The sequence below is a fragment of the Lepidothrix coronata genome, unplaced genomic scaffold (genome assembly GCF_001604755.1).
Source record: "Lepidothrix coronata isolate B3197 unplaced genomic scaffold, Lepidothrix_coronata-1.0 Scaffold191, whole genome shotgun sequence".
NCBI classification, from domain to species: Eukaryota; Metazoa; Chordata; class Aves; order Passeriformes; family Pipridae; genus Lepidothrix; species Lepidothrix coronata.
Genome location: NW_016690371.1, coordinates 1,493,924 through 1,508,793, shown reverse-complemented (window position 1 = coordinate 1,508,793; position 14,870 = coordinate 1,493,924). Strand labels below are relative to the sequence as shown.

Below are 14,870 nucleotides of genomic sequence, written 5' to 3'. Positions count from 1 at the left end.
AAATGCTCAGCTATAGCAAGGAGTATAATACTTTCATGCTCTAGCAACCAAGGTCGTGCTTTCCTTACCTTGAATGTCTGATGTCAGCAAGTTAAAAAGGAGAAATAACACTGTAAAAATACTTTGTATGACAGACAGAGATACCTGCTGTGGTTCAGGGAGTACAAATCTCAGGAAATGCAAATGACACTTCTGGATTAGACTAACACTTTCAGCTATTACAAATGGATTAGACAATGTGTATGACTGTACACCAGTATTTTAGGCCAACTCATACAGTAATCACTATAGGACAGTAGAAGCACTTGTATGCGAGTGCAAGCTTAGTGCCTGAGAAGACAGGGAGACAAAGGGATGCTCCAATGAGCTCTCTCCTCTGTTCCTGCCACACACTACAACACATGTGTCTGCTACAGTGCTTTTCTTTGCTCTCCCCAGGATATCCTAACAAACCACATTTTAATCTCTGTGTACACAGATGTTAGCAAAATACACTGGATGTAATGATACTGTAGTGATTTCTGTGCTGCCTCCCCCACAGTATAATCTTTCAGAGATTTTGGAGCGATCAGATTGCTCCTCATCAACTCCTACCAGTTCACAGTCCAACAACAGCAAAAATATATCCCAACACATTTCCACCTTTAATCTTTTAGCAGTTACCATTCTTTGTATCCTGGCATCATCTAGTCTGATAGAGGTAACTAAAAAACTTACTAACCTCTCAGGAAACTCAAAAGGGAAGTAAAGCTGTAAAAAATCAGCAGCAATGACTTGTCCCCCAGATAACCCCAGAGGTTGTTTTCTTTGAGTTTTGGGCTGCATATGACAGATACTTGCCCACAAGCCTTCACTGAATGAGGAGAAAAAGGTGTTGTTGTCATAGTCAAGTACTGATACATTAAAGCCTTTGATAAACATCATTATTTCACAACTGCTGTCCACAGAAATGCTGCAAGAAACTAAGCTGTATACCCAGGAGTTGCTGACAAATCTTGCAGGGATATGGCTAGGAAAGCCAAGGCCAACCTGGAGTTCAAGCTGGTAAGGGATGTGAAGACCAATAGGAAAAAACCCTATAAGAGGAAAAAGAAGAGGAGGGAGAACGTGGATCTACTACTAAATGGAGCAGGGTAACAAATTACACTGAAAAGGCCAAGATACTCAATGCCAACTTTGCTCTAGTCTTTACTGATAAGACTGACTTTCAGGAATCCCAGGCCCCTGAGTCCAGAGGGGAAGTCTGGAGCAAGGAGGACCTATATTCAGTGGAAGAGGACCAGATTAGGGAACAAAGTGGACATAAGTAGATCCAGGGGATCTGAAAGATTGTACTCATGAGTCCCGAGGAAGCTGGCTGATACCACTGCAACTTCACTCTGGACAGTGTTTGGAAGGTCACAACTATTGGGAGAGGTTCCAAAAGGGTGGAAGAGACCAAGCATCACCCCTATCTCCAAGGAATGCAAAACAGAAGACCCATGGAACTACAGACTGGTCAGCCTCATATCAATTACTGGGAAGGTAATGTAGAAAACCCTCCTGGAAACTATTTCCAAACACATGAAAGATAAGGTGATCACAGGTAGTGAGCATGGATTTATGAAGGGGAAATCCAACTTAACCAGGCTGATAATTTTCTACAATTACATTAATATCCTGGTGGATGAGGGGACAGCAGTTGTGGTTGATCACCAAGGTTAAAAAGTACAGGGTAGGGGAGTGCACAGTGAGGTGGATTGAAAATGAGCTGAGTGACCAGGTCCAGAGGGTTGTGATCAGCAGCACAAAGCCTAGTTGGAGGCCAGTCACTAGTAGTATATTCTAGAGGTAAATTCTGCTTCAGCAGAGGAGTTGGACAAGATGAACTCCAGAGGCCCCTTCCAAGCAGGAAGAAAAGTAGGGGGACCCCAAATCTTACAAAAATCTTCGTTTAGGAAACTTTGCAGATGTGTTTGTGGTAGCGGTGGTGTTTTCTGACAGAAGATACCCTGAAAAATCCAAATCCATACAATGCATGGCCCTTCCTCAGTTTGGAGCTCAACAAAACAAAAGCAACAATGAAAAAAGCTGAGGGGGAAAAAGGGTCACTCTAATTTCCATTTGATAGTACTTACAGATTTGGCTTCTGTGGTGTTTTCTAGGTAATCCTCTCTAGATGCCAGAGAGAGGCTTGCTTGGTCAAGCTGTTAAAAATAACAAGAATCAACATTTAATAGCTAAATTCATCAGAAATCAAAGGTAGACTAATAAGCAACCTTGGAAGAGTTTCTCTGGCAGTTATGGTAGATGTGTGCAAATATACATACACAACACACTGCAGCAGACTGAGCTCCACAGGATTTCAAAACAACAGAAAAATCTTATGCTGTGCTGACAGATATTAACTAAATCAGATTACTGTGATCTGGGGAGCCTCAGATGCCCCCTGCAATACCTAAGCCACCTACAGAAAAGAATTACTTATGCGATGTAGGTGTTTATGGCTCCATCAGTATTAGGTAATGCAATAGGACTGGGCCTACAGGATCCAACAGTTGGTGCTGATGACCATTCATCCTGTGCACATTTCAGGGGCACAACAGTCAGCTTTGGGACACACTAGCCTAGTGTATGGACCAAATGTCCACGAGGTGCTGGAGCACGTTAGCTGTTGTGTATCCAGAAGGCACTGTTAGCCTTTCTTGACTGAAACTGAGATTACACTTTTGAGCTTCACCCCAGACCAGCACTGGGTGCTGTATTTAGCTTTTTGAACAGATATGAAACAACTGGATACCAGCCAGGATTGCATGCATGCCCAGGATGTTGTTATCTCTCCAATACATTACCTAAAGGTGTCTGGTAGGTCCAGATCGATCTTTGACTTTCACTTACCTTTTTGATCTAAACATGGATCAAATCTGATAGTCTACAGTCACCCTAATATTGGAATTAGGGCCTCAAGGTAATTTCTAAACCAGACCTCAAAGTTTGAGATCTGCACTTAGTGTTGAGTGAAATATCTACATGAGCATATATACATATGGTTTCAAATTCCTAACCAGGCAAAACTCACAATACAGCACATATTTTAGAATTGATACTAGGAACTGAGATTTCCCAGAACTTTTCAATGCAGTGAAGTTAGGCTAGAGTGTGGAAGCCAAAGCTGAAAACTTCATTCAACCAGCTTCCAAACTCTGAATAAGATACTGATTGGAGCAGAAACAACAGTTTTGATGTTCTAAAATTATTGGTTTGATGCTGTAATTGTTTTTAAAAGATAAGTCTAGTAAAGAGAGATTGCATTGATTCATACAATTTCATGTGTCTTTTTTAATCTAAATTATTTAGGTTAAACCACTTATATTTCACATTTTGCACATTTATAAAATCTTAGAATCTAAAATGGATGAATAAATGTAATCTTTTCCTCTACTAGCTGATGTTCACAATCTTTAAAAAACACCATAAACAAATAAAACAAATCTTCCTCAAAAAGGAGAGTAACTGTGATGCTCAGTGCAAATCTGGTTCTTTGAAAAACAGTATCACCTTCTTTTCTCAGCATATTGGAGCAAAAATAATATACTCATGCTTTTTGTACGTGTGTCTTGGCAAGTTAACTTCAGACTATTTGGTCTGTTTCAGTTATGTGACTGGTACAATAAATGCTTATCCAAATTTCCTAGGCTTAAGACTTAGATCTGACAACACATAAAAACCAAGAGAGCAGAAATGTGAGAAAGAAAAGTTAACCAATTTCTTTAGCCCTCAAAAAAAAAAAAATCATGTTGAATGCTGAACAAAGTTTTATTTGGAGTTTTTACTTTTTTATGATCCATTGATGATTTTGCAATGCTGAACAAAAAGAATTTTGCAATGAAGTTATTCTCACAAGCAGATTGAAATACTCCATGGTACATCTACACCCCTGGGAATTTGTTAAAACACAGACAAGGAAGAATACTGGTCGATGCAATCTGTAGATCAAGATCTTAATAAAATTAACAACAGAATACCCTATGGAATAATACATTATTCATAGCATGTAGTGCTTCAGTTATTCAGATACTTAATTCTTAGGCACCACTAAGCATACCAAGGAAAGGTACTGATAGTTATAATTCATTTTCAAGAGACCAGCAGTAAGGATATCCCTGCCCAGCCCTTTGCTAACAGGTGACTTGAACTGAAATATTATGACAGGAGATACCGAGCTAAACATCTCTCTGATTCTACTGCTTCAGTTCATTTAAAGAAGTCTCAAGCCAAAGAAAACCTGACAGGATCTTAAAAGCATCTTAGCGGAACGACATCTTATTTACAGCAAACTGCTGGTCTGCTGTTGACTATCCAGGAAAATATCCCAGAGATGGGGAAAAGTTACCCTTCAACTTTATACTGGTTAAATGCCTCAGTCAGAAGACATTTTGAAGAACTGACTCAGAATTGACATACACTCCAGCACCAACACAATTAACTGTTGTTTGATCTCTAGATACAATGTATTCTTGGCTACATTCCTACAGCCAGCCCACATGCCAGCAAAATAAAAGGCCATAGATCCTACTTTGCTGTGATGAATGGCATCATAACTTTCTTATTTGCTCCTTCTCTCTTGCCTTCATAACCTATTTTCTTATAGCAGCGGAGGGCTGGTCTACTCTGGCTACTCATCTGTAGTTCTTGAACAGCAATGCATTCGGCCAGGTACTCAGACTTGCCATGGTGACCTCTCACAGTAATACAATTTTCTCTGGAGTTTTGTCAGACTACAGGGAGGCAACATTTCTTGGATCTTTTTCTCACTAAACTGTTGTGCAATGCCACACACTGTTAATAAAATGGTAATGCTTTGGTCTAAATGTAATAGCATTTCAGGAAAAAAGGTAAATTCTGTATTTCAGGTCTAAAAGTGCTTTGGATACATCTGTGTCATAAGCTGCTATATAAGAGACAGATTATGTGTTTCCATCTTAAGAAAAATAGCTCAAGTTCAGAATATCTGCTATTGATGCACCATTCTTCATCTTCACAGACAAAAAAACCCCCATTCTTCATGCAACTAATGAGTCATAAGCAGCACCCAGAACTAGATATTGACCTTTTATTCTCATGCACATAGACCCTGGACACTGGTCTACTGGGAACATTATTTGTATTTTTTCCTGGCATTGGAAAGAAGAAAGCAATCTGTAGGAGATATTTTTCAGTAGCATGTGGTTGCTAGTGGCTTCTACATTCCCATAAATTGGCACCTATGAACATCTGTGCATCAGTAGATAATAACAACAATAATCAAGTGTAAACATTTGGAATGTAAACATGTTTTAAAAAAGAAGACCATAAAATACCATGCAAAGAAACCTATTAGATATGCTATATAGTACCTTCAGGATATACCGATTGGAGATTTTGTCATCAGTAGCCACATATAAACGGATGAAGACAGAGTTACTGTATTGGCCACGAAGAGTTGCCAAGGCTTGGAGTAAACTAAATCTCCTTTCTGACCACAGTCCTTCAGGTCCAATATTGGATTCCAACACAGGCCAGCGGAAAGGTGAGTGCCTCAGGATACTTAAGAGGGGCTTCACATCGGCTTTTTCGATTTTATCTGAAATGCCAAAGTGTGACAACAATTACATTCCAGATAATTCAAATGCAGCAGCAGCCACACAAGACAAAGATTTAATGGCATCAATTGATTTCTAGGCAAGACAAAACACAATAGCTGAAATCCAAAGCCTCTGCTCTGCCTATGAGCACAGCAGCACAGGAGTCCAACCCAGTTTATGTATATTAAGAATAATAGGGGCAAATCAGTACCTTTCAAAAAAGGCAAAGGCTGGAATTAAGTAAATGTAAAAAAAAAAATCTGATTTAGAAACTAGCACAGAAACTTCACTGTTTCTGTGGGGCCCAGAGAGGCTGGTTATTGTACATAATCAAAGCTAGAGAGGCAGTATCTTGGCACCAAGGCTGCAGGGCAGGCTGTCTCAATTGCTGGCAGTCAGTCTTGGGCCGTGCTGGAAGAAAACTGTCCAGGGAATAACAGAATCACAGAATATGCCGAGTTGAAAGGGACCCAGAAGGGTCACTGAGTCCAACTCCTAGCCTTACACAGGACCATCCCCAAGAGTCACACCATGTGCCTGACAGTATCCTCCAAACGCTTCTTGAATTCTGTTACCCTTGCTGCTGTGACCACTTCCCTGGGGAGTCTGTTCCACTGCCCAGCCACCCTCTGGGTGAAGAACCTTTTTTAAATATCCAACCTAAACCTCCCTTGTCACAAATTCAGGTCATTCCCTTGGGTCCTGCCAGTGATCACCACAGAGGAGAGATTAGTGCCTGCCCCTCCTCTTCCCCTCATGAGGAAGTTGTAACTGCAGTGTAGTCTCCCCTCAGTCTCCTCCAGGCTGAACAGACCAAGTGCCCTCAGCCGCTCCTCGTTCAGCTTCCACTCAAGGCCCTTCACCATCTTGGCTGTCCTCCTTTGGACACTCTCTTAATATCTTTCTCATATTGCAGTGAGCAAAACTCAATACAGAAGGTTCAGAAGGAACCTTTGTCCAGAAGGACAAAGGGCACTTCTAATTCATCTTCCACCTGTGTAGCTACATAAGGGCAGTGATGTGTTCCAGACTAGTGTACATCATCTGACAGCAGCATTTACAAGCTGAGGAAAAGCACTGCAAACAGGGCTATAGGGCTTCCCATCCTAACTTGCTTGACTTAAAGCAGAAAACTCAAAGAGTCCAGGGCTGTCTATACCCAGTCTTGGGGAAGTGTTTTGATTAAACAGATTTAGAGAAATATAGAAGGTGCTGAGCCACAGGCTGTTGAAAATATCAGTATGAGAATTTCCTCGGAAGCTCCTCTGATTTACTGACGGGGGCACTAAGCCCACAACACTGGGACACAGTTTTAGCATTCTTTTGCACAGATAAATATCTATTCACAGTTCTCTGACAGTCAGAGGTCTCTCTAAAACTGATTTCTTGTGCCTGGGTGTACCTCAGCTTCAGAAATGTGTAAAAGACCCTCTGCGTTCACTTGAATCCATATCAGCAAAATCCATGCATCAGCACAGAGAGATAAAACCCCTGCCTTTATAAACACAGGGAACTCATATATCTTAGAATCATTGAATATGCTGCACTGGAAGGGACACATCAGGATCATATGTCCCTCTCAAATCAAGCCACTTACTCTCATTCATGCAGGATGCGTAAAGGACCTTGGCCTTCTGTACAGCTTCACTGTCTCGTCTTTTGCTGATGGGTTTCTCAAGCAAAGCTGAAAAAAACAAATAAATTTGTTTTTCAATACATTGGAAAATGTAGAAACTGTTTGCTTGTTTCAGCATTTGCTTTAATCATGGCATTTGTTTAATTAAGGATGAGGTTCCACATATATTTTTTTAAGCAGTAGCACAGACATAATTACAACTTTTTCAAACCCCAACGGAGAAGAATTTTTTTAATTTATTTAAGAGGACTGATTTAAAGCCAGGTGACAGATGCTGCTTATTATCTGTCCTCACAACCAGCCACCCTCAGCAAACGGAGGGGACAGGGAATTATGAGGTAAGTGGGAACAATCACACAAGGCAGGGAGTCAGGAATTCTTTCAAGTGGCTCGGTTTCTGGTGCTGGTACATTATGAAATCAGGATCTAACAGAGAAGGTTAAAGAATCCCAGGAGCAAGACCACCAGTGTTCACTTTTGCCGGCTCTGCTGCTGCTGAAAGAAAGCAGCAGAGAACTGCCTCGTTGTCTGTCAAACACGCACAGTCTTGGTAATGACACAGAAGACCAAGTGTCCAACCATTGCTTGTAAAGTTCCACCATATACACACTCATATCACACTACAGGTGCAAACATCCTTGGTGTTCAGCTTTTTTTAAGCTGTCATCTCCCTACGTTCTTCACATTCCTCACATTATGTAATGAAAGGAAAAGAGCATGAAAAGTCCATCTGAATCTCAGCAGTCCCCTCTTAGCTGCCTCAAACTGTTTCATCCAAGTTGTACATCAGCCATGATGCAGCTGCAGATACACATAACTGTGGCTAAATGCAGAGGCATTAAAAAAGAAAAAAAGAATTGAGCCAAAACAAACAATGCCCAACTCATTTTCTTGGACCCTTAAGAGATTTAATGAGATAATTTCCTTTTAGTTATGGATAAGATTTTCCCTAAAAATACTTCTGGACAGGATCCCCAATACTTTTGATTTCAAATCCTCAAATTGCTAATATTTTTCAGCTTGTTAAATACAATATAATGCCAATCACTGACACATATCTTCAGCGTGCACAATTCTTAGTAGAATAATCAGACTTGGTCATGTTTTAAAAATGGCATTTTAAAAGAAATGATACATGAAGCCTAGATAAAACTAAGAATGAATAAATACCCTCCTATTAAAGCCATTACAATAATTTCTATCCTTGCCAGTGAGCTGTACAAACAAGAAATTTTGAAGCTAACAAAATCCAATGGCTAAAGCCCAGGTAAAGATCAGGAGAGATAAAGAGGATAAGAGTCAATAAAATAAAATCAACTCTAGAAATACATCTGACATCAAATTGTGTTAAAATCAGACCTGGTGTTTTCCCATCAAACCATCTCATTATGTGACAGAATGAAACAGTAACACTCACTGTATTATTGCAGAGAGTGAGGTGGGGTAGATGTTGCCAGTTGCTCAGAGTTCTTTTATGAAGACAATTCTTGGTTCCAATAACAAAAAATCCAGTTATCAAACATGAAAGACTTAATAAGATGGCTGAATCCTGTGGATACTGAAATAGGGGATGTGATCCATGAGCGCTCTTTAGGCTATAAAGGTTTCTCAGCCCTAACCTCAAGTTTTCAGAAAGGTTTAGAAGCTCAAACATGGAGCATTGCTCACATCCACGTGATTTCTACATTAGCTAGTATAAAATCCAAATACAAGATTTAGAAATTTGCTTCTTATTTAGCTCACAAATACATATGGATTTTATGTGTCCTTGAGTATTTAAACTCTTAAACATGAATAGCAAGAAAAGGCAAGAAGCAAAACATATTGATCAAAAATATGTGTAATCAATTAGTCTGTCTCCAGGTTGCTTATTCATGGAAAGAAAGTCACTACTGTGATTGAAATCAATGTAGATACATCAGGCTATCTTTATATTGGCAATATTGGGTACTGTGAGTAGCCTGGCCATAGCTGCAGGCTCTGACAAACCCACTCCTGCACTGAGCAAATCTGATCGTGTGGGTCGATGCACTCTGTGCTTCTACAGGGCAGCGTTTTGGAGGCTGCAGCTCAGAGCCTCTGCTCCCCGAGGACCTCCACAGGTTGATCAAACCTGCCTCAGGGCCATCCCTCAGTCTCCCCAGCATGGAAAGGCACTCTCTGAACAGTGTTCCATCTCTTGGCACATGACATGGATTTCTGGCTATACTAAGGGAAATGCCAGTCAGGGACACAGAGACAGCAAATTCAGCCCCTCTGAAAAAAATCAACTGAACTGTAGCTGTCTGGGAGGATTTTATCACCTTGAAAGACAGTAATTGCTTCAGATATTTTCTGTTTGGACACCAAAATGTAAGCAAAACCTATAAGGTCTTTCAAGGTATAGGAAGAGAAAGACCACAAGAGATCAAATGTTCAGTTACATAAGTTACCCACAGACCTGCTGCTTAGTTCCCTACTTTGCCTTTCCAAACTGCTACTCTCACCCCTCACTAAGGAATTGTGTGTATTCATATGAATCCACTGAGAAGTTCAGTCTACTAGGCTTTTTTAAAGCACAGTTTTCTTAAACTTTGACCTAGTTAAGGAGATGGGTGCTACTAATATTTTGACTAAAGCAGCTCACTTAGCACTGAGAAGGACATTGAGTTTGTTCTTCTTGCAGCTTTCTTTCTTTCCATTTTTTTTAAACTCAGTTTTCTTGTTTCTAATTAAAAGTTCTAATTCCCTAAAGCAACCTTCCATTTTAGGACATCAAACATTTATCTTTAAATAAGAGTTTTTAGGAATAAGTGGTTTTGATCAGACTAGGAAATATACATCACTCCAACAATATCAAAAAACACCCTTATATAACAGCCCATCTGTCAGCTTCCTATTAAATGTTAACTGTGCTAGGCAATTTGGCTGCAGAGGTTAAAAAACCCCCACAATCCAAGCTGATTTGCAACCACTTGAAAAGGAATAGAATTGTTATTAACGTCAACTAAAATTTAACAATTTATTGCTGCTACTGAATTACAAAACTAGCCTGTTATATTCTGCAAAGCAGAATATCATAACCAAAAATCACCAGAAAAAGCAAAGTGAACCAGCATAGCTTAGGCCACCAAACATAAAGTTTGGATCATGTTTCTTTGGCCAAATATCAAGTACATGTTTCAGTGGCTTTTCTAACAAAGCAGCTCTTCTTCACTCACATCTTTTACTCTCTTCACTTTTAAATTATTTCCAAAGTCATTCTCTTGGTAATAAAAAAAGATCTTGGCTGGTGGCACTGATCTCAGCACCTCATTGTCCACGTTTCCATATGCACAGGATGCCCAGATGCAAGATTTATATTTCCCTTCACTTAAAACTTATTTATGGCAAGTGTCAAAACCTATTGGCAATTCCACTTCACAGCACTGTAATAACATAACTCATCTCATTAAGCAACAACCACTTGAACAGTTAGAAACTGTTTAAAGGTGTTCATGATATCCTAAACTTTCTGAGATTGCAAATCACTTCATCATTCGGTTTCTTCTACCAAGGGGCTGAGGGTGCGGAGGTTCCCACTGCAAACAAAGTTCTGGTACTTCTGGCACCCCAGGTCAGGCAGGTTTGAATCATTGTGCTCCCTGGCTCTTCTACAAAACACAAAGACTCAGCATCACCAGCAAACAAACCCACTCCATAGCTGGGAGTGATCCTCACTTGTCTAAACTGGAGATGCTCAGATACATAGTCAAGGAAAAAAGCCACAGCTGGGGGTGGGGAGCTGAGAAGGGAAGGAAGAGAGTTTATATTGAGTTGCCTTCACATAGTTCTTTTCCAGGGCAAGAGGGCTAAAAAAGGCCAACTTCCTGTGGTTCACTACCCTCCAGTAAACAGCAATCATCTGCTGTTAAAAGTGAGAGCAAGGCACATTACAAAGTAAGTTTTGCATGAGTGTTTATTTAACTGCATACTATTCTGAAGCTGCTAAGGATAATCTTGTGGCCAAGTGTTACCTTTAATCTTACTTTCCATTTCCAGCCCTCGTTGATTTTCCAGCCCACTGTCTTGCATAGCTTCACTTTTCTACCATCGTATTTTATTTATGGTACCAAGAAATCCTGTACCTTTCTCTCTTCTGACATGGAGTGCACAAAAAAGGGATTGTAAAGCCAGATTTGCAGAGAAAAGAAACGTGCATGCCATTTATTCCAATTAGAAATATTGATTCCATTTATCAGTGTCCTGATCAGCAGATTGTATATATTCTTTGTGCTATCAGATAGTTTTCTACATATATAGTTGAGTTGCAATCCTGAGAAACACTATGGGATTCATGAAGCTTACTTCCTATTCTAGAGAGAAAGTACAAGTTTTCTGTGCACTTTCCAACCCAAGATATGGAGAATACGTCATGCTAGTAAAGATAGTAGCATTTTTTTCCACTAATTTCTGTCCTTATCCTTTTACAAACATTTACTCTATGTGGAAAATGCAAACTGAAGTATTTGCACAGTGGATCTGACAATGAGCTGAAATATATTATAATGCTTTGTATCTTGAAGAAAAACAACTGCATGTGCAAACATCCCACTGGGAATATGATTGGACTTTATAAAAAACAAAAATTATACAAGAACCCCAGGGGACATCCCATTTCCTGGAAGGTTGTAACCCTGGAAGAGTGAAAAGCTAGAAGCAGACAAATAATTCAGCATGAACTCCCAGGGCAATTCTAGAACAGACAGCAGTCTTGGACTGCAAAATCAGAGAAGTACCAAAGTGAGGAGATGATCTTATTTTTGTACAGGCTGGTGAGACAGACTGGAACACTCTCTGCCCTTCAGCTGCCTGTATTTAAAAACAATGTTGAACAACTGGACAGAGGGCAGAAAAATATCAAAACAATTGTTTTTTTTCTTTGGCTCGAGAAATAGAAGGGAGGGATTAAAAAAAAAACAAACATGAAATGAGGAAACATGATTTTTCTCACAAAAGATGTGAAAGGGTGATGGAATCACAGTGTGAAAGCACCAGCCGTTGGAAGATGAAGACAAATTCAGCAGTAACAGTGATTAACCACTGGAATCAGCAAGCAGAGGAAATAGTGGCTTCTCTGCCCCCTAACATTTTCAAGACTTGAACCTTTTTTGGAAGATAAACTTTATTCCAAAGTGAATTATGTTTTATCCCACTGCAAGCTATTGAGCTGCATTACATGGGTAATGTAATTGTCTGTGACACAAGAAAGGTCATGGGAAATAATCTAATGGTTGCTCCTGGAATTGCACTCTACATATTTAGGATACAGATCTCAAAGCACTCTTAGACATGAGGAATCAAGGAGACACAGCCATTATCCATCGCTGCAGATAAAGTGAGCCACAGATTCCTCCTTATCTAATTCATGCCAGACTCCTGCTGATAGCACTGGTGCTCCTTTACGAGTATAAAGCTTGCTGAACTTGATCCAGACAGTTAAAGAGCTTGATCTTTTGGAGATAGTGAATGCCCTTCACTCCCTTTAATGTCAGTGACAGTGGGAGTTGTTCAGTATTGCCCAGATGATGCTCAATACTAAAACTGAAACTTATAACGCATTCTTTTTGGGATCAGACTCAGAAAGCAGCCCAAGGACCTATTCAGTGTGCCACAGTCAGAAGATGCTTTCATGAGCTACATCCCCAGTAAGGCTCTATCACAGCCTCACACAACAGCATGCTCTCCCTTTGGTAGCAGTAACTAGTAGCCAGATATTTGTTCCATATTGGATATTTATGAGCTTCAGTTTCTTAGACCAAAATGCAGGAACTCTGTTTGTGGAAAGGGAGTTTATTTGCAAATACCTGATGACAATGAATTTATCTTTCAATTCTTGAGCAATAAAGACTGTTCTTCACCTTCCCCCCATGCAGCTCTACAGCTATAGGGATTGGGCTTCTAAACTGATGTGAAGAATAATTAAAAGAGCTGTTCAACCATCTCCAGCTATCACTGAGAAGCTTTGTTTGCTCCCTACGTTAGCACTATCACATGCTACCTCTGTGAAGAAACTAAACCCAAGTTATCATTTGGAAATTTGCAGAAGATCCTCTGATGCCAGCAACAGGTTGTTTTAAGGGTATTCTGTGAGGAATTACCACCTAAAAGTCAAGAAAAAACTACTCGAACCTTGGTTTGAGTTTGGCAATCAAATCAAACGCACACCACCTGCGTGCAGAATGTAATTCCGTGATGTCCCTGAACGATAACATAATTATGATTAATCTAGTCCTCATTAAGAATGTCTAACCTTAATTCCCATATTTTCTTCACACTTAAGAGCTATGGCAAAAGAGTTCCTGGGAAGCAACTGCAATGCCTGAAACCCAAGCAGCCAACTGCACTGTGCCACAAGGGTTATCTAAGGATTCCAACAGTGTCGTGGAGGTATCGCCCTTTCTTCAAACTCTCAGCACAATAGATTTAAAAAGTCAAGTTCAGTACAGTTCACAGAGCAAAGATGCCAAAGGGCACACACAAGGATGCCAAAGGGCACACAAAAAAACTTAAGAACCACGCTGCTGTTACGGAAATCACAGCTAGATAAATGTATAGTCTTAATTAAGTAACATGATCTTACATGTTCCAAGAGTGATGATTTCAGAATGGTTTGGGGTCAGCTGACGTTCATTTAGAGTATCTGGCTTCCAATTCCTTTTTTCAGAACCCAAAATGAAGTGAAGGAGAGCTGGCAGTGGTAAGTTTCATAGTGTCTACAAGGGACACAATGTTCAACCCCAAAATAAAAGCACTGGCCACAGCATCCAAAATTATACACAAGACTGTTGAGATCACTCAACCAATGGTAACATTCCTGTCTTGCTACATGAAAATATGAATTTTAAAGACTGCAACAGTTCAGGTCACAAAATAGTCAAAGAAGAGAATCTGATACATGTATTTTTATTCTCATCAGTTTGGAAACCCGATCCCTATAGCTGAAGAGGAGTATAGAAGGGAGAGTGAAGAATATATGTATATGTATAATGTATTTTATATATATATACATACATGAATATATATACACATACACATATATATATTCTAAAAGGAAGTGACAGACTTAACTGACATTTCCAAGCTGTACATATTTTTTGTGAACAAAACAAGTATTGTCAAGCCAAGATTATCCTCAGAGTTAAATCTGTTCTCACAGAGCACTCTCCTGAAAAAGACATGCACATCACCTGCTGTAAGATGCAACATTCAATGTTTCTGTACAACTTTATCCCTCCTAGCAGGTCTATTAGCACAGATCAAACTCCCACACAAATGCACCTGTCCAGCTTCCATTTCAGAGCTGCTTTGCATCTGGAAGCCTTGGAAGAAGAGCAAAGCAAGATCTCGTCTGCTGGAAAATACCACAGAGACAAACCTCAGTGGACGTGCAGAAGCCTACTTACATTCTCTTCTGACACCAGTGTAACCCAACTTCAAATGCATAATTTCAAAGCCTCAATAAATTCCTTTATGCCTTTAAAACAAAAGTTCTTCTGAGAATTTCTCCTGATATGCAACTTTAGTGTACAAAACAATTCATTTCCTCTATTAACAATTGATAGCAATATTTGTATTTTGAGGCTTCCCTAAAATATGAGCTAATTTAAATT

The 14,870-nt window shown here is 39.8% G+C and overlaps 1 protein-coding gene across 1 annotated transcript in view; it reads right to left on the bottom strand.

Annotated features, from left to right (window-relative positions):
• The window catches only part of PHEX (phosphate regulating endopeptidase homolog, X-linked), a 99,717-nt gene that overhangs the window by 71,277 nt on the left and 13,570 nt on the right, over positions 1-14,870 (bottom strand). Inside the window, exons 4-6 of the mRNA XM_017831507.1 lie at positions 7,201-7,287; positions 5,376-5,602; positions 2,118-2,186 (exon numbers count right to left, since the gene is read on the bottom strand). Of these exons, the coding sequence (XP_017686996.1) occupies positions 2,118-2,186; positions 5,376-5,602; positions 7,201-7,287 (383 nt within the window). The remainder of the gene's footprint in view (positions 1-2,117; positions 2,187-5,375; positions 5,603-7,200; positions 7,288-14,870) is intronic.